This window comes from Ambystoma mexicanum, chromosome 12 (genome assembly GCF_040938575.1).
Source record: "Ambystoma mexicanum isolate Mex_15411 chromosome 12, UKY_AmexF1_1, whole genome shotgun sequence".
Classification (NCBI taxonomy): domain Eukaryota; kingdom Metazoa; phylum Chordata; class Amphibia; order Caudata; family Ambystomatidae; genus Ambystoma; species Ambystoma mexicanum.
In genome coordinates, this window is record NC_090936.1 from 1219052036 (window position 1) to 1219076631 (window position 24596).

A 24596-nucleotide genomic window follows, 5' to 3' on the forward strand; every position below is an offset into this window, starting at 1 on the left:
AGCTGCCACCAGCCCATACCCCGCTCTGTGGGCCACCCACAGGTGCCCAAAAACATACACTAGGGGCACAGGGTTGTACCCCTACCCATGGGTGCCATAAGGGTATCCCATGGGTCTGTTCACCAAACCAAAAGAGAGCTGCACTGCCAGGAGTCCCTCATGGACTCCTGGGCAGAAAACATGACAGAACACACGGTAAAAACAGAAAAAGGACAAGGATTCAGAGGCCCTGTCCCTCAGATGCATTTCCGGCATCACAGTCCCCGCTTCTGGGCAACACGGCTTCGACAGGCTTCCAGCGGTTATGGCGGTCCTCTGAACCCTGGTCGACGACGGTGGACCTGATGTCCAGGCGCTTTTCTTCAGATTCCTCGGCGCTCCCCATCTCCGGTCGACAGTCTTTCGAAGGCGTACTTCCAGGGAGCTTTGGTGAAGGTTAGCTGGTGCACGATGTTCCCTCGTAGCTCGGGAAGAGGTCTCCTAGCCAGGTGCCCTCTTGGATCAGCTCTTGGAGACACGACAGCTTTCGGATTGCGACAAAGGGCAAGCAGCAGCAAGGCCTTCTTCTTTCAGCTGGGCTTCAAGATCAAGCATCAAGTTTTGATTTCAGCTTCTGAACGATTCTAGTCAGTGAGAGGTGCCCAGATATACTGTTCTCTCTCCCATTCACACTGCTGAGCCAGGCTCAGGCAGCCAATCATTCAGAAGGGAATTCAGCAGCGAGGGCAGCCAATCAGGCGCACAGCGCATTCAGGCCATTCTTCTCCATCCAGACACTCACAACAAGGAATGTGGATTGGGACAAGCACCCAGCCATTCAGCACTCCACACTGCATTCATACCAGTTTCGGGCAGGGCTGTCTCAGTCATTGTGTCACACTGGGACTGTAATAAACAAAAAGTATGGGAGCTTTACTTTGAAGCCGGTAATTGAATTTTACAAAACCAAGGTTATCGTGGCATTGACTTTCGGAGGAGAAGCAATGCTGGGCTGCCTGGCTGACACATGGTCTTGGTGCGAAAACACCTTTTGGAGTAGAGTTCTACCACTGCCTAGAGGGCCTCCAATTGCTTGCATTAGGTACGAGCTCGGATTAACATCAATCAATGCTAAAGTGATGTGGAACATGCTTACAGTCTATAGGAAGGTACTGGGAGCAGATGATTTACCTCACTACCGAATCCTGCGGACAGATGGAAATCAACAGGACAAATCTATATTAGACAAATGGAAATGACCTGTGCAAACACGATAAAACAACTACAAGCAGACCAAGTACTGTTGATCCAAAACCCCAATGCGGTAAAAAAGAAATTGTGGAACCAAGACTGGTGTGAAAACTCAGACCATAGAGCACAACATAGATGTATGGCCCAAGTTGCCTGGGAAGCAAGAGCAGTGAACACTCTTCCAAAATACCGCCAACATTTTGCATGTAGTAAAAATAGGACAATTTTTCTGAAATTCCGGATTAACTTTTTCAAGCTAAATCAGTAACCAATATAAAAAACAAAGATATGAACCCAGATGAAGAATGCAGATTTTGTAAAGCAGCAACGGAAACACTAAAACATCTGGTGTTATATTGCAAAAAATTAACTGAGCTGAGAACTATCCACCTGGGGACAGAAATTCTGAAGAGACCGAATTTAAATGGCGAAGACTGGTGGAACTTAATGTCAAATGGATCTGATATGAAACTAACCTTCGCTCTAACATTTTACTTAGAAAAATTGGAGGGTATCTTGGCTGAATAGTGATGTGCACATTTCTGTCAAGTTCTTAAAGCTCAGTACACCTTGAATACCCCCGGCATACGTGAGAAAAAGGATGTTTCGTAATCGCTGATTAAAAAGACAAATGAATGCTGCTAAAGAAATTTAAAAAATATATATTTTTTGTAAGATTGGAAATGTATGGAGGTGTAAATGTTTTTGTACGGTTAAGAATTTTTAAAGTTTGTAACGAACTATAAAAAAAAAGAATTCAAACAAAATTGTGTCGCACACCAGAAACCAGACACCCATAACATGAAATGTATATTTGTCACACACTCCATTCACGCAGGTCCCACCCCAAGGGCATACCCACAACATACTGTCCCTGAGAAGGCTCCAGCCAGTCTAGCCTGGACTTCCCAGCAATACCATATATGGAACTTCCACCCAACAGCCAGTTAGGGGAAGTGACAGAGTCAGGGCTTCCCAGGTCTTTGGGAAAACAAAGTAAGAGGCAACAGAAAGCAAGAGGCCACAGGGGCCATCTTGTCTCCTATCAGGAATCAACTGATTCCAATGGCAGGACCTGGGTATCCCAAAATGGAGGATACTCAGAGCACCTGTCATATTCTGCATGGAGCTGCCACCAGCCCATACCCTGCTCTGTGGGCCACAAACTGGTGCCCAAAACATACACTGGGGGCACAGGGTTGTACCCCCACCCAGGGTTGCCATAAGGGTATCCCAAGGGTCTGTTCACCAAACCAAAAAAAGGAAGAGCTGCACTGCCAGGAGTCCCACATGGACTCCTGTGCAGCAAATAACACAGAACACACATAATAAAAGGAGTACAGGACAAGGACATGGAGGTCCTGTCCCTCCAATGCATTTCCAGCATCACAGAGTGACCACCTCCTGGGGCAATATGCAGGGGTTTCCACTGTTGGACATCTGTAGAGCTCCAACCTGAGACACCCAAACACCTTTATTAGACACTACCAGCTGAACGTTGAGGGGTCCAGTTCAATGTCCTTTGGTGTGGGGGTGCTAAGATCCATATCACATTGACATTCACATTGACATACATGCCACATTCGGAGGCGCCAAGGAGGGAGATTTCACGAGAGAATTCGGGAGAAATTAATTTCCCCCATAGGCATGCATTGGGGCTAGAATTATTTTAGGCCGGAGAACGTGAAAAATAGCAATATTTTTCAGTTCAAAATCGGGAGTCTCCTGCCTAAATCGGGAGGGTTGGCATGACTGCATTGAGTTCTGTTCGGAAAACTTGTTGTTTCCTTCTTGTTGTTAATGGAATCCCCCTTGTTCTTGGTGTTCACAATAAAATTGGTGATGGGGATGTTGAACATTGAATTTAGAGTCCATGTGCTTACATGCCAACCGTCCGAGGCCCCTGAAAGGGAGTCACCCCGCCTAAATCCAGAGGGTTGGCATGTATGCATGTGGTTATTCGACATGGGCCCCTTCCCCATGGTTATAGCTTTGGTACATCGCAAAGGTAAGTAATGGGACTAGGAAGAGGAATGTGAAGGTAATACCTGGATTATTTACCAGTAATCTTCATTACTCCTAGTCCTACTCTTCCTCATCCCAGCATAGACATCCCTCCCCTGTCACCATACATTCCAACATTCTGAAGCACCTGGGAGGGAGATTTTGTCACGGAAAGTGGGAGAAAAGGATTTCCCCATAGGCTTTCATTGGGATCAGAATGATTTTAGGAGAGGGGGAAAGGGAAAATAGAAATATTTTCCATTGAAAAATTGTGAGTCTCCCGCCTAAATCGGGAGGGTTGGCATGTATGCATCTCAGAGGGGAAGTGTTGTATTGTCACGGGCTCCGGCAGTGCCATGGCCCGGAGTCAATCAGCAGGCCCACACACACAACACACGGAGCCATCGGTAGTGATTAACTGGCGAGCAGAGCTTCTTCTTCTTCTTACTGATAGATTGTTATCCATCAGCTGTGATTTTTGGATACCTAGGCTTGAGCCTCATTACTCCATCTTCTCGGGTTGAGTATGTAGTCGTGGGTTTGTATTCTTCTTGATCTGTGTGGTCTTGTCACAGTAGCATACATGCCAACATTGTGACGTACCTGGGAGGGAGATTTCCACAAGGAAATCGGGAGACATGCATTTTTTCCATAGGAATGCATTGGGGCTATGGTTATTTTAGGCGGGAGAGCATGAAAAATAGAAATATTTTTCACTGAAAAATCGGGACTCTCCCGCCTAAATCCGTAGGGTTGGCATGTATGCAGTAGGGCTGGTTTCACAGGGTCTTCGCAGTGATGGGCCGCGGGTAGCGGTCAAAGGGGTTTGCAGTGGTGGCAGTGAGTCTTCTGATCAGAGGGTTCGGGTTCCATAGCTCTCAACCTTTTTTTCAGCAAGGCGGGTGAAAACACCCGATTTTCTTTTTGGCGGGTGAGAGGCCCATAGAAGTGAATGGACGTATGAGGGACTTGGCGGGTGATTCCTCTGCTTTAAAGGCGGGTGACACCCGCCAAAAGCGGGTGAGTTGAGAGCTATGTGGTTCTGATCCAGTCTTCTGATTATTAGAAGGGTCACATGGTGTGTGCCACATGTGCACAACATGTGATGTCGCACGAGCCCAGGAGGGGCTTCGGGCATAACAGAAAGGTCGCCATGTCTTCGCTTTTGAATTGAACTAAGGTATCATGTGAGGATGGGGTTATATTTCCCAAGGGGAGGGGGGGCGAAGCCAGAGCAGAAAATGCTTAAAAAGAAATTTCTTGGGGAGACAGAGCCACTCAAAGGTAAGTACAGGGACGAGGAAGAGTATTGCTAGACGTAATGAAGATTATCAGTAAGTAATCCAGGCATTAAACACCTTCACAAACAGATTAAATGAAGTGGCCGTTTTCCAGTGGCAGTGATTCATGATAAGAAGAGAGAAAAGTATGCTACAATTAAAAGCAGATTCAATCCAATGAAACCACCAAGTATATTTGATGTCAATACTTTTTATAAATACATCACTGGCATACATACTGTAAAAGACGTGCCTATGGTACACATTTTAAAGCAGAAAAGGCCCATCAGGCTACTAAGTGCTGTGATCTCGGCGCCCTGTCACCCCTCTAAGATGGCCGCGCTATTCCTCCGCTTCCGCCTGGTCTCCCGTGGCATGGCTGCCTCTGCTCTCCCATGATGCACTGGTGCACATGGCGGCCCCCATGTCAGTGTGGCGTGTGTTATGAGTGGCACTGGATGTGGCATTTAGAGGATTTCTAAACTTTATCAGAGCGACTGGTAGCGCAGATCTGACCCCAGCCTCAGGGAACAGAGCGAGGGGCGTCACCATGAAGAACAAGTCCTCCCACCACAAGAGCGAGAACACCTTCAAGGTAGGGGCAGGGGGGCAGAGTGGGCAGTGGGGGGCAGTGCAGGAAGTCTAGTGCACCTTAGCTCTGCGTGGGCACTGCCAGCTGGTGGCGAGGTGGGCACTGGGCTGGCTACTGGCATACACCCCCCCCCACCCTCGTCTAGCAACGAGGATGACGACTGCTTAGACTCTTTGCTGTTTCAATAGCTTTTGACTTTATCCCGCTAAAACTATAACTCCCTCCAATGCAAGACGATGGGCACAGTTTGTTCTCCCACTTTCCGTCTGAAAATCTACCTCCTGGCGGGTCTACAACGTTGGTCTCTATCATGTGATGGGGTCTCTCTGGCATCGACGCTGCCTGCTGATAGTGGGGTCTGTCTGCTGGACATGGGCACTGACTGCTGGTGATGGGGTCTGTCTGATTGACATAGATGCTGCCTCCTGATAGTGGAGTTTGTGAGCTGGTGGTGGGGTCTGTCTGCTGGTGGTGGGGTCTGTCTGCTGGTGGTGGGGTCTGTCTGATTGACATAGATGCTGCTTGCTGATAGTGGGGTTTGTGAGCTGGTGATGAGGTCTGTCTGCTGGACATGGGAACTGACTGCTGGTGATGGGGTCTGTCTGCTTATAGCGGGGTCTGTCAGCTGGTAATGGGGTTTGTCTCCTGGACATGGGAACTGACTGCTGGTGAAGGGGTCTGTCTGCTTATAGTGGGGTCTGTCTGCTGGACATGGGCACTGACTACTGGTGATGTGGTCTGTCTGACATAGGCACTGTCTGCTGATAGTGTGGTCTGTGAGCTGGTGGTGGCGTCTGTCTGCTTATAGTGGGGTCTGTCTGCTGGACATGGGAACTGACTGCTGGTGATGCGGTCTGTCTGCTTATAGTGTGGTCTGTCAGCTGGTGATGGGGTCTGTCTGATTGACATTGATAGTGGGGTCTGTCTGCTGGACATGGGAACTGACTGCTGGTGATGGGGTCTGTCTCTTTATAGTGGGGTCTGTCAGCTGGTGATGGGGTCTGTCTGATTGACATAGATGCTGCCTGCTGATAGTGGGGTCTGTCTGCTGGACATGGGAACTGACTGCTGGTGATGGGGTCTGTCTCCTTATAGTGGGGTCTGTTAGCTGGTGATGGGCTCTCTCTGATTGACATAGATGCCGCCTGCTGATAGTGGGGTTTGAGCTGGTGATGGGGTCTGTCTGCTGGACATGGGAACTGACTGCTGGACATGGGGTCTGTCTGCTTATAGTGGGGTTTGTGAGCTGGTGATGGGGTCTGTCTGATTGACATAGATGCTGCCTGCTGATAGTGGGGTTTGAGCTGGTGATGGGGTCTGTCTGCTGGACATGGGAACTGACCGCTGGTGATGGGGTCTGTCTGCTTATAGTAGGGTCTGTCAGCTGGTGGTGGGGTCTGTCTGGTTGACATAGATGCTGCCTGCTGATAGTGGAGTTTGTGAGCTGGTGATGGGGTCTGTCTGTGGACATGGGACCTGACTGCTGGTGATGGGGCCTGTCTGCTTATAGTGGGGCCTGTCTGCTGGTGATGGGCTCTGTCTGCTGGTGATGGGCTCTGTCTGCTGGTGATGGGCTCTGTCTGCTGGTGATGGGCTCTGTCTGCTGGTGATGGGCTCTGTCTGCTGGTGATGGGCTCTGTCTGCTGGTGATGGGCTCTGTCTGCTGGTGATGGGGCCTGTCTGATTGACATAGATGCTGCCTGCTGATAGTGGGGTCTGTTAGCTGGTGATGGGTTCTGTCTGCTGGACATGATATGATATTGCATTTATAATGCGCCTATACACAAGTGTTTCAAGGCGTGGCAAGGCAAGGGAGGGGGAACAAAGGGAAGACAGAACAACGATCGTACTAGGCCGGGTATGATTCAGATCGCGCAAGTGCATGGAGAGGGGGAAAGGCAAAAGTGCGTGGGGAAGGGAGAGGGGAAAGTGCAGTACATGGGATAGTAGTATAAATAAGATAAATAAAATGGCCACTGTGGCAAGTGCAGACATAAGTGCTAGTAGGAGGACTGTAGGGATACAGAAAACAGTTCCCAGGTGCAGGGGTTGCCAGGGAGGCAGTGCAGGTGGGCAACTGGCGGGGTCTGGGCCCGAGAATCAGAAAGGGTGGCCAGGTAACCAGTGTCGTTTCTGCCAGGAAATTAGCAGGGGAGAGGGGGAGAGAAAGCAGAGGCAAAGAGGAAGGTTTTAAGGTGCTTCCGGAACTGGAGATGGTTCTCCTCAAGTTTCAGGAAGGCTGTTCCAGAGGGAGGCCCCTGCCGAATAGAGAGATCTACCACCAACTCGTTGCTTGGAGAAGCGACTGACCCTGAGGGAGTTGGATGTGGATGAGCGAAGAGCTCGAGAAGGAAGATATTTAGGAAGAGAGAGTTGAAGGTATTGTGGCCCCAGAAGGCCTTGTGGACAATGCAGAGGGTTTTGAACGTAATCCTCGCAGCCACTGGGAGCCAGTGAAGAGATTTCAGTCCTGGAGAGATACGATCCCTGGGCTTGAGGCCTAGGACAAGTCTCACAGTCCTGTTCTGGATCAGTTGCAGAGGGCGGAGAGTAGAGGCAGGGAGATTTAGATCGAGGCTGTTACAATAGTCCAACCTAGAGAGAACCAGGGCTCTGTAGACAGTGAGCTTCTGGGGGAAGGAGAGGAAAGGAAGTATACCTCTGTGGAGGTGCAGCTGGTAGTGTGACTTCTTAGAGACGTCGGAGATGTGAGGAGAGAAGGAGAGTGTGGAGTCGAAGATGACTCCGATGTTTTTAGTCTTGCAGGTGGGAGCAGGAAGAGGGCCAAGAGAGGCCGGCCAGAGAACTGCAGGGAAGGAGGGAGCTGGTGTGCCGATGAGTAGCATCTCTGCCTTACTGGCATTAAGGCAGAGGTCATTGGCGGCACACCACTCATGGATGACACACAGACAATCGGAGGTGAGGGAAGGAAAGGAGAAGGCCGAGGGTAGCCTGAAAATGAGCTGGGTATCATCCGCATAGCACTGAAAGTTGGGGCAAAGTGCGGCGATGCGGTGGGCAAGGAGTGCCAGGTATTGGTTGAAAAGCCAGAGCGAGAGGTTAGACCCCTGGGGGACACCACAGGTAGACATAACGATATCGGAGAGGAAGGACCCAAGTTGGACCTGGGAGGGTCGGTCGGAGAGGAAAGAAGTCAGCCAAGCCAGAGCCTGACCAGTAATACCCAGGTTATCACGGAGACTGTTGGCATGATTGACAGTGTCAAAGGCATAAGAGAGATCAAGCGAGATGAGGACGCAAGGGGTGTTGGAGTCAAGGTTGAAGAGCAGGTCCTCATGGATGTTCAGGAGAGCAGTTTCCGTGCTTCTGGCAGCTCTGAAGCCAGACTTATGGTCATGAAGACAACCAACAGATTCAGTGTGGAGATTAAGCTGGGAGATGGCCAGTTTCTCCAGGAGCTTGCCCAGAAAGGGAGTGATGGAGATTGGGCGAGAGTTAGCCGGGCAGGAGGGGTCGGCAGAGGGTTTCTTAAGGAGAGGGTGCACAAGGGAGTGCTTCAGGGGGGGTGGGAAGACTCCAGTGGCGAAGAAGTGATTGCAGAAATCAGCCAGGGCAGGTGCCAGGGAGTCAGTGTGGTCCTTGATAGTTTTAGAGGAACAGGGGTGAACCTGTTTAGACGAGACTTTAATCGATCAGACTTGTTTTAGAAACCTCGTCTGCAGAGAAAAGGGGAAAGGCAGAGAGGGAGGGAGGGGGGTGGCTGCAGAAGGGCCAGCGGAAGGGCAGGGAAAAGAGGGAGGGAAGCGATAGGAGGAAAGTGAGGACAGGATGTCCTGAGTTTTAGGAATGAAGTGAGAAGCCAGTGCCGTGCAGAGGGCCTGGGAAGGGACAGGAGAGTTATCTGACTGACCTGGGCACTGACTGCTGGTGATGGGGTCTGTCTGATTGACAGAGACACTGCCTGCTGATTGTGGAGTCTGTGAGCTGGTGATGGGGTCTGTCTGCTGGTCATGGGCACTGACTGCTGTTGATGTTGTCTGTCTAATTGACATAGACGCTGCCTGCTGATAGTGGGGTCTGTGAGCTGGTGATGGGGTCTGTCTGCTGGACCTGGGCACTGGATGCTGGTGATGGGGTCTGTCTGCTTATAGTGGGGTCTGTCAGCTGGTGATGGGGTCTGCTTATAGTGGGGTCTGTGAGCTGGTGATGGGTGTCTGTCTGCTGGATATGGGCACTGACTGCTGGTGATGGTGTCTGTCTGCTTATATTGGGGTCTGTCAGCTGGTGATGGTGTCTGTCTGCTTATATTGGGGCCTGTCAGCTGGTGATGGGGCCTGTCTGACTGACATACACTGTCTGCTGAGGGTGGAGTCTGTGATCTGGTGATGGTGTCTGTCTTCCGGACATGGGCACTGGCTGCTAGGGATGCGGTTTGTCTGATTGACATAGACCCTGCCTGCTGATAGTGGGGTCTGGCAGCTGGTGATGGGGTCTGTTTGATTGACATAGACGCTGCCTGCTGATAGTGGGGTCTGGCAGCTGGTGATTGGGTCTGTCTGATTGACATAGACGCTGCCTGCTGATAGTGGGGTCTGTCAGCTGGTGATGTGGTCTGTCTGCTGGACATGGGCTTTTGGGTGATGGGCACTGGCTGCTGGTGATGGGGTCTGTCTAATTGACATAGACGCTGCCTTCTGATAGTGGGGTCTGTTAGCTGGTGATGGGGTCTGTCTGCTGGACATAGGCACTGGCTCCCAGGGATAGGATCTGTCTGCTTATAGTGGGGTCTGCCACCTGGTGATGGGCTCTGTCTGCTGGAAGTGGGCACTGGCTGCTGGTGATTGGGTCTGTCTGCTGGACATGGGCACTGGCTGCTGGCGATGGGGTCTGTCTGCTGGACATAGGCACTGGCTGCCAGGGATAGGATCTGTCTGCTTATAGTGGGGTCTGCCACCTGGTGATGGGCTTTGTCTGCTGGACATGGGCACTGGCTGCTGGTGATTGGGTCTGTCTGCTGGGCACTGGGTCCGGTGATGGGGTCTGCTGATTGACATAGACGCTGCCTGCTGATAGTGGGGTCTGTGAGCAGGTGATTGGGATCTGTCTGCTGGACCTGGGCACTGGCTGCTGGTGATGGGGGTTTGTCTGCTGGATCTGGGCGCTGGAGATAGGGGTGCAGGGGGTCCTTCATCTGGACTTTGACACTGTCTGCTGATGAATGGGGTCAAAATTTAGATTTGATTGGAAGCTAAAAGCTTCTGGTTATTGGGCATCATCTGGTAGGCAGGAGCTACTACACAGAGCACTGGGGGGGTAGAGATCTGTCCGCATTCTTAGGCTGTGCCTGCTGGTGGGTCAAGGTTCTGAGGGACACTAGCGGCTAGTGACAGTGTTTTTCAGCTCACTATGGGAGTCGGTCAGTTGGAGTTTGGCTGGTTGGATATGTCATCTGGTGATTGTTTGCTAGTGATGGGTTCTGCCAGGTACCAGTGGGTTCTGGTTGCCGGCTATAGGGACTGTCAGCTGCACGTGGTATGTTGTCTGTCATCTGGCTTAGAATGTCTCATAAATTACAAAATGGGTGTCCAACTCCTTTATGAACAGTATTTGACCAGCTGGAAAATGTGTTAATGGTCTGGTATCACGAAAATGATGTTTTGGAATAATTGTTTTTCGTGATAAATTTATAATTCACTATTTAGCTATTTTTCCTGTGTTTGTTTTGATTAAGAGTATGAATGGGGTTGGGCTGCGAGTTTGATTGTGGGTCATGTTATTCTGTGTTTTGTAACTGTTTCAGTTATTGAATCATTTCAGTATTATCTGAAGAGATATATTTTCTTATGTGGTATTTTGGAGGTATTGCCATACTCAATAAATCAGAATTAGAATGTGAGCTAGTTATTTTAGGACCAAAGGTGAATTTCCTCCAGATAGTTCCTCTAAAGTCTATTATTGGTGATTTCTTTACGCAAGCAGATTTCTATAACAGCCCCTCTATGGATGGAGCTTCAAGCTGTCTGATTATCAGATGATATATCACCAAGTAATATGTTTATTATGGTTTTAACTTCAAGATGGGTAATGGTCCTCCTCTTAAAACACTGCAGATATCGAGTGAGGTATTGGGAATCCATCTATGCTTGACCTCAGTATGCGTGCAAATGGCCTCAAATCTTAACTTGGTTGTATGAATGGGGCCATGGGACCATGAACAGCTGCTTAACTAGTGATACACCGGGGGAAACCTACTTTAAAAGGGTCAACAAGGACATTCCACTATGGATTATTATTGTTGCTCGCTTTCTTATTGGTCCCTGCTTAAGGACTTCTTTGCAGTAGAAGATACCCTACACAATCATCACCAGTTGGCTCCTATAAAAGCCAATTAACTTAAAATGGGCATCACTTAACATACCCCAGGTCCAGCACAGGATAGTGTTGGGAAGTTCCATGCAATCAATTAAATTTTAGCATCCAAATCAAAAGACCATTTGGTGCTAATAAATATGCTTCCTTTAAGGGACCAGTGGTAAGGGGGTGGCTTAACACAGATTGTACTCCTGCTAATTATAGGTTCTTAGCTTTGTTAAAAAAAAAAGAAAAACCCAAGTTGTGACATTAGAATGGCCAAAGGTTTATGTAAGAAAGACCTAAAGGCTAGGAAAACCGAACTAGAAAGAATCTATTGGGAGGAACTTGTAGAGGCTGCAAAAGAAAAGAAAACAAATTCTGCCAGCTGGTTACTGGAGGACCAAAGCATAATTGTGCTATTAATGTCTTGGTGACTAGTGTCCCTGATCATCTCTCGCTCAAACTCTTTTCGTCGTTCTACTGTCCAACTGCAAAGGTAAATTATCAGGATACTAATTACTAGGCTATGCGGGTGGGGAGTCTGAATGGGATGGACTTCCCCGATTCTTCTTGCTTAGAATTTACCATCAAGGAAATCGGCAATGCTGTCTGTAAACGGAAACCGAAACAATGGCCTGATCCAGATGGTATAAGGGCTGACCTATTTTGTGACCAGGTACATTTCTGGGATTCTCATTTAACTATGGGATTTAATGCCTTTATTCGAACAAGCAAAATCCCCAAATCCTGGCAATCATCCCTGATTCATCCGATATAAGAAAAAGGCAGTAGCGAGGAACCCACAGCGTACAGGCCTATTCCTGGCTTGTTGTTTTTAAAATATTTGGTAGAGCCTTGTTGGACTGGAACAATGGGTTAACTCCAACTCTGTTTTATCCATTGTTCAGCTAGGGTTTCTCTTGCTTTGGACATACGTAAACAGACATTAGATTTATATTTGATAGTTTCTCTATATACATAAAAAGGGCCTTGCCGTTTGACAAGATTAACTGAACAAAACTCTAAGGTGTGCCAAGTTCTGCCAGCTGCCTGCCTGAACTATTAAAGGTACTTGTATTCTTCATCAAGATAATCAAGCCAGTGTTAAAAGCGACAGCAATGACCGTTGCACTACATTTTTCCTAGTGAGACCGGGAGTACGACAGGGGTGCCTGTTGTCCCTGTGTTGTTCTCACTGTACATTAATGTTATGTAAAGGTTCTTATACGGCACACTGTTGCTACCTGCATGGTTTCTTGGCACTCTGGTAGATCTGTAAAGCAAGGGGGAGAGAGGGTAAGTTAGTAGGTCTGAGCGGGAGAAAAGAGCAAGAGAGATGTGATGTGCTGTAAACATCTTCAGTTTGGTTGACACATTCACTGAGCGTAGGTGTGTTTTTCGTTTGGTAGCCACCATGTGCTGTTGGGCGAGGCTACGTGTGGTTTCCTTCGTTGTTGCGGAGTTCATGAAGCTCTACTTGAGCCTGTGCCGATGTCCAAAACATTGGGAATGTTTTCCTCTCTGTGCTTGCATACGCCAACAACACAGTTTTGATTGCTCATGCTCTGAGAGCACTACAAACACTTACCTCATATACTATTTTCATTAATAATTTAAATCTGAAAGTCAATGCCGATAAATCAGCAGTTATGCCTCTTGCCTACATGGTATGCCATATCAGTTTTCGACCAATGAGAAGTGATTAGAAGATTATCCCACAAGTTTGGGAATTTGATTACCTTGGTATACACTTTTCATCCATGGGGCGAAACACATTGCCAAACAATCAATTTCAATGAAACAAGCACAGGGTGCAGTGATCCGCCTTTATGACTTGTAGAGCCCTACTGCTGAATATGGTTTTAAAGGTTTATTATTTATAAAGCGCACAACAGCCCGAGGGCATTGTGGTGCTGTTACAGAAACCAATTACATATATCCACAATCGTGTCGAGATAATAGTCGGGTAATGCAGAGTATGGGTGGATAGCATATGCAATTGTTGATGATGGCATTCGGGACATTCCTGCTTAGGTTATTCAGACAGCCATGCTTTGAGGATGGTGCGAACTGCCCAATAGGATGGTTCTGCCCTTAGGGCAGGGGGCAGGAAATTCCACTGCTTTGCTGCAATGAAGGGGACGTCTGACTCTGGGTAGTAAGAGTCGGTGGGCATACAGTGTTGTGGTAGGTCTGGAGGAACAGGCTTAAACAACCTTCTGGGAGAGGAAGGGAGGGGCCGTGTTGGTGAGGCACTTGTGAGTGATGTCCAGTGTTTTGAATAGAGCATGCTCCCAGTGGGCTTCCCTCCTCGCCGCAGAGATGACCCTTTTCTGGGTGCCGAGGGCTGCTCTCGGCGCATTGTTTTGAATGACTTGTCATTTTTGTACATTTTCTGATGGTATGACTGTGAAGAGAACATTGCAGTAGTCAAGCCTTGAGCTTATGCCATCTCTGGCGATGGTGAGCCAGCTGTCATTAGACACAAACGGTTTGGCTGCGTTCATTAGTTTGGTAGCATAGGCTGCGGAGGTGGCAATGGCGTCCAGGTGTACCCTTAGGGTCTTGACCTAGGGCGAGATGGGAATCTGTATGTTGTCGATGTTAAAAGCTACATATTGGACAGAGTTGTTTAGTACCGCCAGTGGCCCTACCAGCAAGATTTCTGTCTCATCTCTGTTTAGGTAAAGGCGGTTTACTGCCATCCAGGATTGAATGGTGGAGTAGGCCACATTGAGGGCCTTGGAGTCTTCTTCGTAGTTGCCTGTAAAGGGGGAGGAGGACTTGGGTGTGATCAGCATAGTTGGTTCAGGATGTCAAACCGCCATCTCGGCAATATGTTATAGAGTGTTGAGAAGTTGCAGGAGCCTTGCAGGATCCCGCAAAGAATCGGGGATAGGGCTGCACTTGCATTCTCTGCAAACACTCTCATAACTCTGCCCTCCAGGAATGAGGCGACCCGTGAAGTTGCTTCATGCGAAAAGTGACACAGGTAGTGGGGTGGAGGCAAAGGATTTTGTGATCCACTAGGTAGGTCGAATGTGGCTGATGGGTCCAGAAGGAAGAGCAGGGCCAGCTTCCCTCGTCCATCTGTTTTTCTTTTTTTTCCAGCAGCGCTGAATCCAGATTAGCGTAGACCTAGTATGTGGTTGGTTTCTAGGCGGTGCGAGAACTTATTGCAAAGTTAATGAGAGAGCCAAATACTGGTCCTAGCTCGCTGTGGCGATTTTTATTATCTTGCACCATTGGAAATAATGGAGAATGACTTCATCTAAAGATTACTGTGTCTTCCAGATTCGACCCCCAAATAAAGCAGCCCGTTTGGAACTGGGTTTGAACTCCTTGTCTGATTTGGAATTTCAACCTGTTTGTGTTAGTTCTGCTTTAGGATTCAATCTATCCTGAGGGTCATTTTAAGTAGACTGAGCGCATCCTCAATCCTGGACACGATAAATGCACGTAGATACTTTACATCGTCAATAGTCTTAAGGAACGGCTATTTTCTGTTTCCAATCTTCATCGTGACTCCGGGGAATTGGTAAATCCTACTAGTCGTAATTACGGTATTCTGTCTACTGGCAAAATCTAGAATTATCTGACCTGGTCCAATTATACCCATGGGAGAAGCCTTGAAACCAGGGAAAGATTCAACAATTTACAATTTTGCGAGGTGGTCTGGACAGTTAACTGGCAATTGTTATCCACTATTTCTCTGGCAACAGTCTCGCTGTATCTGAAGCGGCGTCTGTAGCTCAGGTGCAGCTTGACATAGCATTACGCATAGAATAGCATTACGTCATGCTAGCATGACGTCATGCTCTGCGTCCCTAGTTCATTTCCTTGCTCCCTGCTGGCTGGCTCTGCGGCTGGATCTGCGAGCGAGTAGCCGTTGGGGGTCCTGGCAGAAGGAAAGCAATGGGGGTCTGATGCCTCGGGAGCCCTGTGGAAGTGGAATAGGAGTGCCACGGTACATTTGTGCCTTCTGTCCCTTGGAGATCTGGTATGGGTGAGACGCTGTTGTGAGGTTGACACCCATTTGCTGAGGCTGCTGCAGGAAAAGCGCAGTACAGGACATCCCAACAGAAATGCTGAGCGCTTAGACGGATTGTTCTTTTAAGCCCTCTTGGGGAGGGCTGCGTGTCTAACCTGTGAGCTCACGGGGCACCCATCCCTTCTGCCACTCCATGCTCATTGCTTTTGCTTGAGCTCAAATAGCTGCATAGCTGTTTCTCCTTTATTCTTTCTTGGCTCTTCACCCTGTGTATCTGCGTCTGTTTATGGTAGTATGAATCATGAGGAAAGCCCAGAGCAGGCTGCTGTTGCAGCTCTCGTCCGCAGTTGAGCCACTCCCCCCCCCCCCCCCCAGGTCTTCATCCCATCGCATTGATCCGGATGGACTAATGAAGGCAGTGCCGCCATCAGTCTGGTGGCAAGAATCTATCTTGGCACTGGTATTACTGCGAGAAATCGGCAATACCGGCTGCATATGGTGGCATCTTTACCCGGTTTAAGAATCAAAGAGAGCAAAGACTCCTTCATAGAATTGTGCACCTTGCCCGAAACAAGAAAGGAATTAAACAAGGCAGTTAGCGGGGTCAAGAAGAGTGATAGAAGGACTTCTGATTTAAGAGCAAGTTGATGGCTAGCTCCGTTTCTTTGTCATAGGAAGTTCAAGACGATCCTGCAGCACTTGGGTGATCCTGCGAGCCGTTGGTTGGGCAAAATAAGAGTCCAAGTCGGGTCTCTCAGCAGTCAATAGCTCCTTGTAGAAATACGAAAAGCCCTCAAGCTTTGCCTCTTCCGTGAAATGCAGCACTCGGTTCCCATCGCTAATGCCTGTGATATGATTTGTATTCTTTTGCAGTTTATAGGCCAACAGTCTGTTGGTCTTGTTTGAGCGTTATAAAATAGTTTTGTACGTAGTAGGGAGTAGGCGGTTTAAAAAAACTTTGCCGCTTCCGAGCCAGAACTGGCTTGTCGGAGCAGGATGAGAGGCCCCTGCGATGTGGTTTGGGAATGGAGCAACTCGTGCTCACACACTTGAAATTCCAGTCTATCCCTCTCTCGGGCTTCAAAGTAGGCAGCTGACCGACTTATGCAGCCCCCCCCTCCCCTTATAACTGCCTTCATTGCATCCCACTGAAATAATTATCAATGGCCATTTCTATATCCCCACAAACCACAGGATCTTGAAGCAAGGGATTGTAACGTTTCTATTTGCGTCGGCAAGTAGATTACAATCTGCAACTCCAATGAAACCAAAGAATGATCGGAAAACAATATGGGGCCAATAACGGCGCGCGAGGCACAGGGAAATAAGGTAGATGAAACCAAGAAAATTCCAGCCGAGCGTTCCCGCTGTATAACCCAGAGGAGAGAGATCCGGGAAAAGCCCTTGTGTGCGTATGAATAGTGCAAGTGATCTCTTTCTTTCCCATGGAGGAGCATCCAGACATCCACAAAACCCAGCTCACTGAAAGCTTTTAGCAAAGTCAGAGCATCCTGTGATCTGTGACAGAAAGGGGGTAGGTGGGTCTTGTCCATTGCGTGAAATTAAATTGAAATCCCTGCCAATAGCAATTCACAGTCTGCAAATCCTGCAATGGAGGGGAGCAAAGTTTCTGAGAACTATCGTTCCGGAAGTATAAGTTGCCCAAAGTCACCGGACACCCAAGCAAGGTTCCTTTCAGCAAGAGAAGCTGTCCATCCGGATCCTGCAAAACATCTTTTTTGATAAAGGGAATCCTTTGCTACCAATATTGCAACACCCCTCTTTTTTAACAGGGGCGGAAGCGAAGTATTGCCACGGGAACGCTCTGCGCCGTAGCCAGCTTTGATCCTACCGAATTAAGTGAGTTTCCTGGATCATTGCTATATGAAACCCAGATGTCTGGAGCCTATCCAACAATGGTCACCAACTTTAAGAGTTTGTTTCTGCCATCAATACCCCAATTCGTGTGAGAAGACAACATATGACAAAAGTCAAAATGAAGAAGCATCATTTCAGCAGATAACCCCCAGCCAGCCTTCCCCGGCTGCCACACAAACACATGCCACAGACAACTCCCCCATCCCTCAGACAAACAGTACCCCTCTGCCACCCCCTCCCTAACCCAACTAGAAAAGCTATAGTGGCCATCCGGAGAGGGCCCACATATGGCACACGTCCGTTGTATTGCCATCGCTTATCAAGAGAGAACAGTCAAGGAAGAGAGAGCTGAGTGGAGGAGTACACCCGGTGGGTGCAATCCACTTCTATGTCCTTGTCCTCTGGTCTTTGCTGGAGGGTTTTATACAAATTGAGCACACAAGCGTGTAACTCTGTACTTTGAATCTGTGGCGGGATACCTCTAAGGCATACATTATCCTGCTGGATCTATTCTCTGCATCCTCCTGACGTAATTGTAGCTGTGAATTACGCGATTCAAGATCATCGACCGCGTTGGACAACTGAGATAGCTCGAAAGACGTTTTGCACACACCATTCTCTAGGTCATCTATGCCAGTCTTGAACACATCGATCCTCTTATCAGCTGCAGACACCCTCTGAAACAGTTTGCTTAGTGAACACTGAATTTCCTTCTTTATTTCTGCCAGCATCGGCAAACGATCGGATCTGGCGGCTAGTGCAGATGCAGCGCTTTCCTCCTCACGCTCCGCTGGTATCTGAACATCAACAATAGGGCCAGCTTCTTGGATTTCTATTGGTTATGCATGAGAGCCAGCACATCACCACCCTTCCTGCCCTTGCTGCCGACATCATAAAGCCGAGAGAGAAGGTGGCACACATTATTCAATGTGGCAGAAGGCCTCCAGGCATCGCAGCAGGACTTGTGTGTAAATTGATACCAGCACCTTCTATACTTCAGCTAAGTTCCAGGGTTCGTTTTGCAGAGTGCTTGCATGTTATGGGCCAATGAGCCAGCCCAGGGCACCGGCTTCTATATGCACACGCCAGCCACCCCCCCCCCCCTCAACTCCTCTAAACATAAGTGGGTAATGCTACCTTTTCTGCATGTTTCTGAGCATGGCCGGCACTACAGGGAACTCCAGGGAGCTCTGATGCCTCTCCAGGCGACCCAGCCTCCTGTGCCTCGGCTCTGTGAGGAACTGCTGGTCGCCCCAGCTCGATGGTCTGCTGTGAGCCTGAAAAGTCTCAGCATGCTCCATCTTGATCTGGCGAGATGACGCCAGCCTCATCGCAAGGCACAAGGCATGTAGGGCCTCATCACGTGTTGGGTAACTCTATTACCACCACGTTTAAGGGTTGGCCCAGTCAGGAGTTGGGCATTAAATGGGAGCTTTATCTCCAGCTTTTTGCTGGAGATAAACTTCTCCATTTAACGCCTGTTTTTGGAGCTGTTAGAGCTGCGTTAATTGCACCGCTGCTAATGGTGCCCACCAACTCCATTGGGTCCGTTGGAGCCAATGAGGGATGGGGATTTACAGCTATGCCGCTACTCGTGATCTGGCGCAAATTGTGCCAGACCGAGTGGCAGTAACTCTAGTTGCGTTGGCGGTATCCCGGCGAAATTAGCACTGTGATACCCCCAACCTTGTGATGAGGCTTGATTTGAAAGTAAAGTGAAGTTTGCTTCTAGATTTGCAAATTCTGCATTTTTACTGCAGAACTCTACAGGTAACTGAGGTCATGGTTGTTGGTTTGGAAAGTGAATAAAACCCCTCCAAGTGGATAGATTTCGAGTTGGATAACGGCGTCTCGCATGGAACCATTATAACAAATGACAGTACACAATATTTAAACATGTCCTGCTGTTAAAAACAAATGAAGTTGCACAACTTCATAAGTTTGTACCCACCTGACCCACACATCCCTATTTGATATGATATGATAGTTTATTTATATAGCACCTATACACAATATGTTTCAAAGCGCTTCAAGGCAAGGGAGGGAACACTGGAAAATACAATGACATTCTTACAGGTCATGAACAAAAAGAATGTGAAATTAACTATCGTACTAGGCCTGACGACATAAGGAAGGGAGGGGGAGAGTGGGAAGGAAATGGAAACAGACAGGCGACTGCCATACTAGGCCTGACGACATTTCTGGTAGAGCCAGTGAAAAACAAAAGCTGAGGGAGAGGGGTGCAGAAAGGGAGGGGAGGAACAAAACAAGCGACTATCATACTAGGTCTGACGACATTTCAGATAGTGCTGGAGGAGGGGTGGGGAGGAAAAAAACCGGTAAGGGGAGGGGGGGGGGGGAGACTAGGTCCAGGGACAATTCTGGTAGAGTAAGTGCATAGAAGAAAGTAATGGGAGGAGGGAAGGAGATAGGAAAAGGGAGAGGGGAGGGCAGGAGAGAACAGGAGTAAGCAGTCAAAAGAGTGGAGAAGCAAGAGCGGAGAGTGAATACAATTGCAGAAGTTAGTAGTAACACATAATGTTGCAAGCCTGTATACAAGATGAAGATGGGAACAGCATGATTCAGGGCCACCATGAGTACAAGATGCAAAGAAAGTCCAGAATGAGAGATGAGAAAGGGTGACGCGCCATGTATGAATGAAGTCCATAAAAGCCAAATCCAGCATTGGCCACAAGACGGTGATGGTGAAACCAGAATTTAACAGGACAGACTCCTGCAGAACTAGGCTTGAGGGGGGGGGGGTTTGAGGGTTTTGAGGTGGGGGGGTCTACTTGTTTTATTCCGACATTCTCCATTATTGTCTTTGCCACTTCGCTCACAACAAAGTTATTTATGGGCATTCTACGTGGTCATGTGATGCTCTGTCCACAACATAACCCGTTCGACACTCGAGGTCTAATGTGTAATGCGTTGGTCGTTTAAAAACATATATTTTAACATTTGAAGGCCACCTACACGAGGTACTATTTTTTTTTTTTTTTTTTTTTTACCAAAATGTTGGTTCTGCGTGTTCACACAGGTGAAAGGGAAATTGTCACACGCCTTGTATAAAAATCGCAAGCACATTTATTAGCTCTGCAAAGAGTGTTCAGAGCGTATTGCTCACATTTAATGGAGTTTACGCGCGCCAGTCATTGTACAGAAATGTAGCGCTGGTTTTACAATTTCCAGCTTTATCTCTGCCAAGTTTATGCACCGAAAACGTACTACAGGTTCCAAGAAGCACTGGGAAGCTGGAGGGGTGGAATGGGAACCAAAGGAGAGGCCTTGGAAATAATCTTCAAAGTGGCCCCTTATTACACATTGTCAGGCTCAGCAAGCCGATCACTTTTCCTGTGAGTACATTTAGGAATACAATAGGTTATCACATAAAAGAGGCTAGGGGTCAGAGGCCTACCAGGACATCCCCAAAGCTCCTATAGGCCAGTCCAACCCTTCTGGGAAGTCATTTGGAAACCACACATTGAAATGAATAAACGTGTCCCTTATCACAGATGGGTTAGTGGTCAGGTGGTCATCCAGTGAGTCAGGATGTGTGGAGAAAGGACTTGACATCACTCAAGAGCAGGTCATTACTCAGAACTAAGAAGCGGCTAATAAATAAAACTCATCCACTCACCCGTGGCAAACATCAATCGCTTAAATGTGACCATTTATGTGAGACGAAAAGAAAACCTGTAAAGGGCAGCATGACGAAGTGTGCCATGGGCGAAGGTTACCCGCTCATGGAAAATACTCTTGTTAGTTTTGGGCTTATATTAGAGTAAAGGGAGGAATGGCATATGAGGAGGGACACACAGTCTGCAGGTGATATTTGGTTGGTTATGTGCCCACCCATGGCGATGCTTATTTCTTTGGCCATTACTGCCCTTCCCAAAACACCTCCTCATGGGAACTCTTTCAGCTAGCTTTAAACCTTACCATCAAACTATGCACTCAAAGTGCCCGCCACTGTTTTTTCACAGCAGTCTTCTGAGAGTTAATGGCTTAATTGGAGTTCAGCCATTCCATTTCCAAGCACTCTCTTTGTGCTTCACTTAAGTCCTGTTAAAACGAGCATTGGCAAAGCCAGCAGATTTGGCTTCTAAGTATTAAGCTTTTGCCAAGCACTGCTATTAAATGCCGAGGTACCCTCCCTAGTGTGCACCTGCTACTATCAATGGCCAGTTAATACCACTACGGATGTGCCTGGCAAGTGCCTTTCTCATGCCTACATGGATATGTTTGGATCAGAAGTGCTTGTAGTAACTCAGTAAGAAACTACTGTTATTACTGCCTGATTGGAAAAAGTAAACGTGTATCTTTTAATGTGTATGAATAACTAATTGTAAAGAGACAATGATTACAAAAACATTTCCTTTGTCCAGATAAATCATTGATGGGAAGGAAAGTAACCCCGCCCCCTTCACCCCCCCCAGGCGCTTTAAGAGTAAGGTGCATCCCATAACTATACTTGCGATGTACCAGGGGGACGTGCTAAGAAAACCTACACGGACACAATATTACAAATGCATAGGCTTAGTGCGCACATAAGTGCCATTTTTGTAGTTATGTTAAGAAAATTCGGCCCTGCAGGTTGCGCAGTAAACGCAGACCCTACAAAGATATTTTAACGTGTTATCCCAAGAAGGAATGCACCTTGCAAGGCCGCAAGACGGTACCAGGATCCTCACACTTCACGTTTATCGCAGCCAGGCCAAAAGCAGACCTCCAACCCCCACCCAGCCCACAATGAGTTATGACGCCCACAACTGCCCCAGTCCAAGACCCCTGAATTCCGCGATAGTAGGTGACCTTAGACGACCAACCATCAACCCAGTGGCCATAAAAGATCTAAAAGAACACAACCATGCCACCTTATTGCATAATGACAAACTTTGTAATACAAGGTCCAAAGCGAGGGTGGAAGCCTTCGGTGCGCAGAGCGTGATGGACAGAGTGAAGAACGTGTGGGTCAGCATGATCTTAATCCTCCCCCTTTGGCAGTCCCTGAGTTTCCCAGGTGCACGCCATAATGAAAGAGTAGCATTGTCTTACATAGTTACTAATTGCAAACTCGGCTTTGGTTCCCTGGAGATGAATCCAGCTGACCCCACATGATGGAAAACGGACGGACGGGGCTGGGACCAATAGCAGCCTGGTATCCCCTATAGAGCAGGCCGCCCTCATGTATAGGTTCTCGCCAACCAGTCACGCAGGTTTTTACTGTATATGTGACATCATTAGTGACAATGTGTTTCCTTTATAACATTCTGCTTGTACTATTTTTTTGGCAGAATGTTCTTGAACAGCAGAGTTCTTTGCTGGCCTACCTATTTTTAGTGTGATTTAAAAATGATCCTTGCAAAAATCCCTTGGCCTTTTTTCCCTAGCGGGTTGTATTTTCTTTTCTGCCATGAGTGTTTGGGGGCGTGCCTTCATTTGGTGACCCCTGACATGCAACCCCAGCCTCCATACCTGCAGAGGCGCCCAGCTACAGTGACTACTCCCCAAAACGAGTACTTCCCAGTGGCCGTACAGGAGTCGTCTTTGCAGCATTTCTGTCTGCTCTTTGGAGAGTTTGCGGCTCCGATGAGAAGTGCAGGCCGGTGTAGTTGGAACCATGTCAATGAGTTTGGGTGAATATGCGCATGCAAGTATAGCCTTGCAAGGGATAACAAGTAAGGGATAGATGTTATGGGAGAGTGTGAACACTGTGAATACGCAGATATTGAAATTGCAGGTGTGGCATCTATGTGGATTGTTTTTTTTTCTTATTAAATTTTGAGGAGAATATTAAGGAAAGGAAAATGGAATGGTAGGGAAGTGTGGGAAGAAGGTGTCGATACTCCTACTGTATAATGGAGAAAAAGGAAACGTATAGGAGCCCTGCGTAATTAGAGGGTTTGGGAATAGTAGTTGTCATTTTAGCTTATATTAGCTATTTTATTGGTGTTTTTATTGTGCTGGGTGGAGGCCCAGGAGGGACTTTGTGTAACTTGTATGTTCGAGTGTGTGTATTGTGTGAGCGATAGTGTGAAGAGAAGGAAGGGAGGGGGGGAAGAGTATTTTTTGAATTTTTTGAGAAAGAGAGGGAGTGTAAATTGGTTGTGTTTTTTGATAACCCTGTAACACTGTGTGCAGCGCATTAGTACAAGCGTAAGGGCAGTGGAGGCACAACCACCCCCAACATGGGAGGAGAAACACTGAGTATATGTGTAGGGCCCTACCGCTATATCTAGACAGAATTGAGAAGTACCATAAGCAGTGGGTGACGGGGACAAGAGGAAGGGGGATCCGCTTGTGGCAAGAGCAGGCCTCCTACAATAAGGGTATGCTAGAATATATGTACATTTTTCAAATGGACAAGTATAAGGAAAAATGACTACAAAGACAGACGGAAATATCTCTGCAGGATGTTTGAGGACATTGAACAGTGTAAGGAAGAGGACGGGCAGGACGATAGCAAGGGCGAGTGCCCAGGAAGTGGCCGGGGTAGTGGCAGTACACGGAGGGGATATAACCACTGGCATCTCGCCCTGCGGTAGGCTATACCAATCCGACATATATGTTCACAGCAGCGACAGCTCCGCCCCTCCACCCCCAACCCAGCCCCTCCCTCCCCCTTGCCTCCCATTTGGGTCCCCTCGGAGGCCCCAGGACATGCCGATGTTAGTAAAAGAGGTTTAGGGGTGTCATTGGCTTCAGCAAGAGCAGAATTAAATAGATTACAAACAGTGCAAAACGACGTAAAAGCTGACAGACCGGTAGAACAGGTACCAGGTGGATGCAAAGCAGGGGATTTCCTATTCAGCGTAGATAATACACCGATACAAAATGTGCATTTGGAAAAGGAGGCAGAAGGAAGACAACGGGGTGACAGCTTTGGATATGACCATGCTGACGGGTGGAATACATTCGACGAGTTCGTAGACAACGTGGGCAAAAAGCAGAACAGGCCTCCGAACAAACTCCTAGGGTAGAAGGTTTATGGGATGGGCGGTTAAGAAGTGGGTTTGGCCGGATGGCGGTAGCAGGGAAAAACAGAAGTAGGAAATGGAATGAAGGGAACAAAGCATGATTGCAAATGCCTCTCATACACAAGGGGACCAGCAGGCCTCACTGGGTGACAGGACTATGAGGGTGTTCTCCCCCTCTGCAGCGCAGACCCCATCCCTATCACCTGCAGGGTCCCACAGGGCTCTTGTGTTTCCCCTACTCTATACAATATATTCACCAAGCCCCTCTTTGACGATCTTAACCGTCTGGGTATCGCCTACACTAACTATGCAGACGATACTCCGAT

The 24596-nt window shown here is 48.1% G+C and overlaps 1 protein-coding gene across 1 annotated transcript in view; it reads left to right on the forward strand.

Annotated features, from left to right (window-relative positions):
- Window positions 1-4910: 4910 nt before the first annotated feature.
- The window catches only part of UTP20 (UTP20 small subunit processome component), a 1390303-nt gene continuing 1370617 nt past the window's right edge, over window positions 4911-24596 (forward strand). Inside the window, exon 1 of the mRNA XM_069629877.1 lies at window positions 4911-5109. Within this exon, the coding sequence (XP_069485978.1) occupies window positions 5065-5109 (45 nt within the window). The 5' untranslated portion in view covers window positions 4911-5064. The remainder of the gene's footprint in view (window positions 5110-24596) is intronic.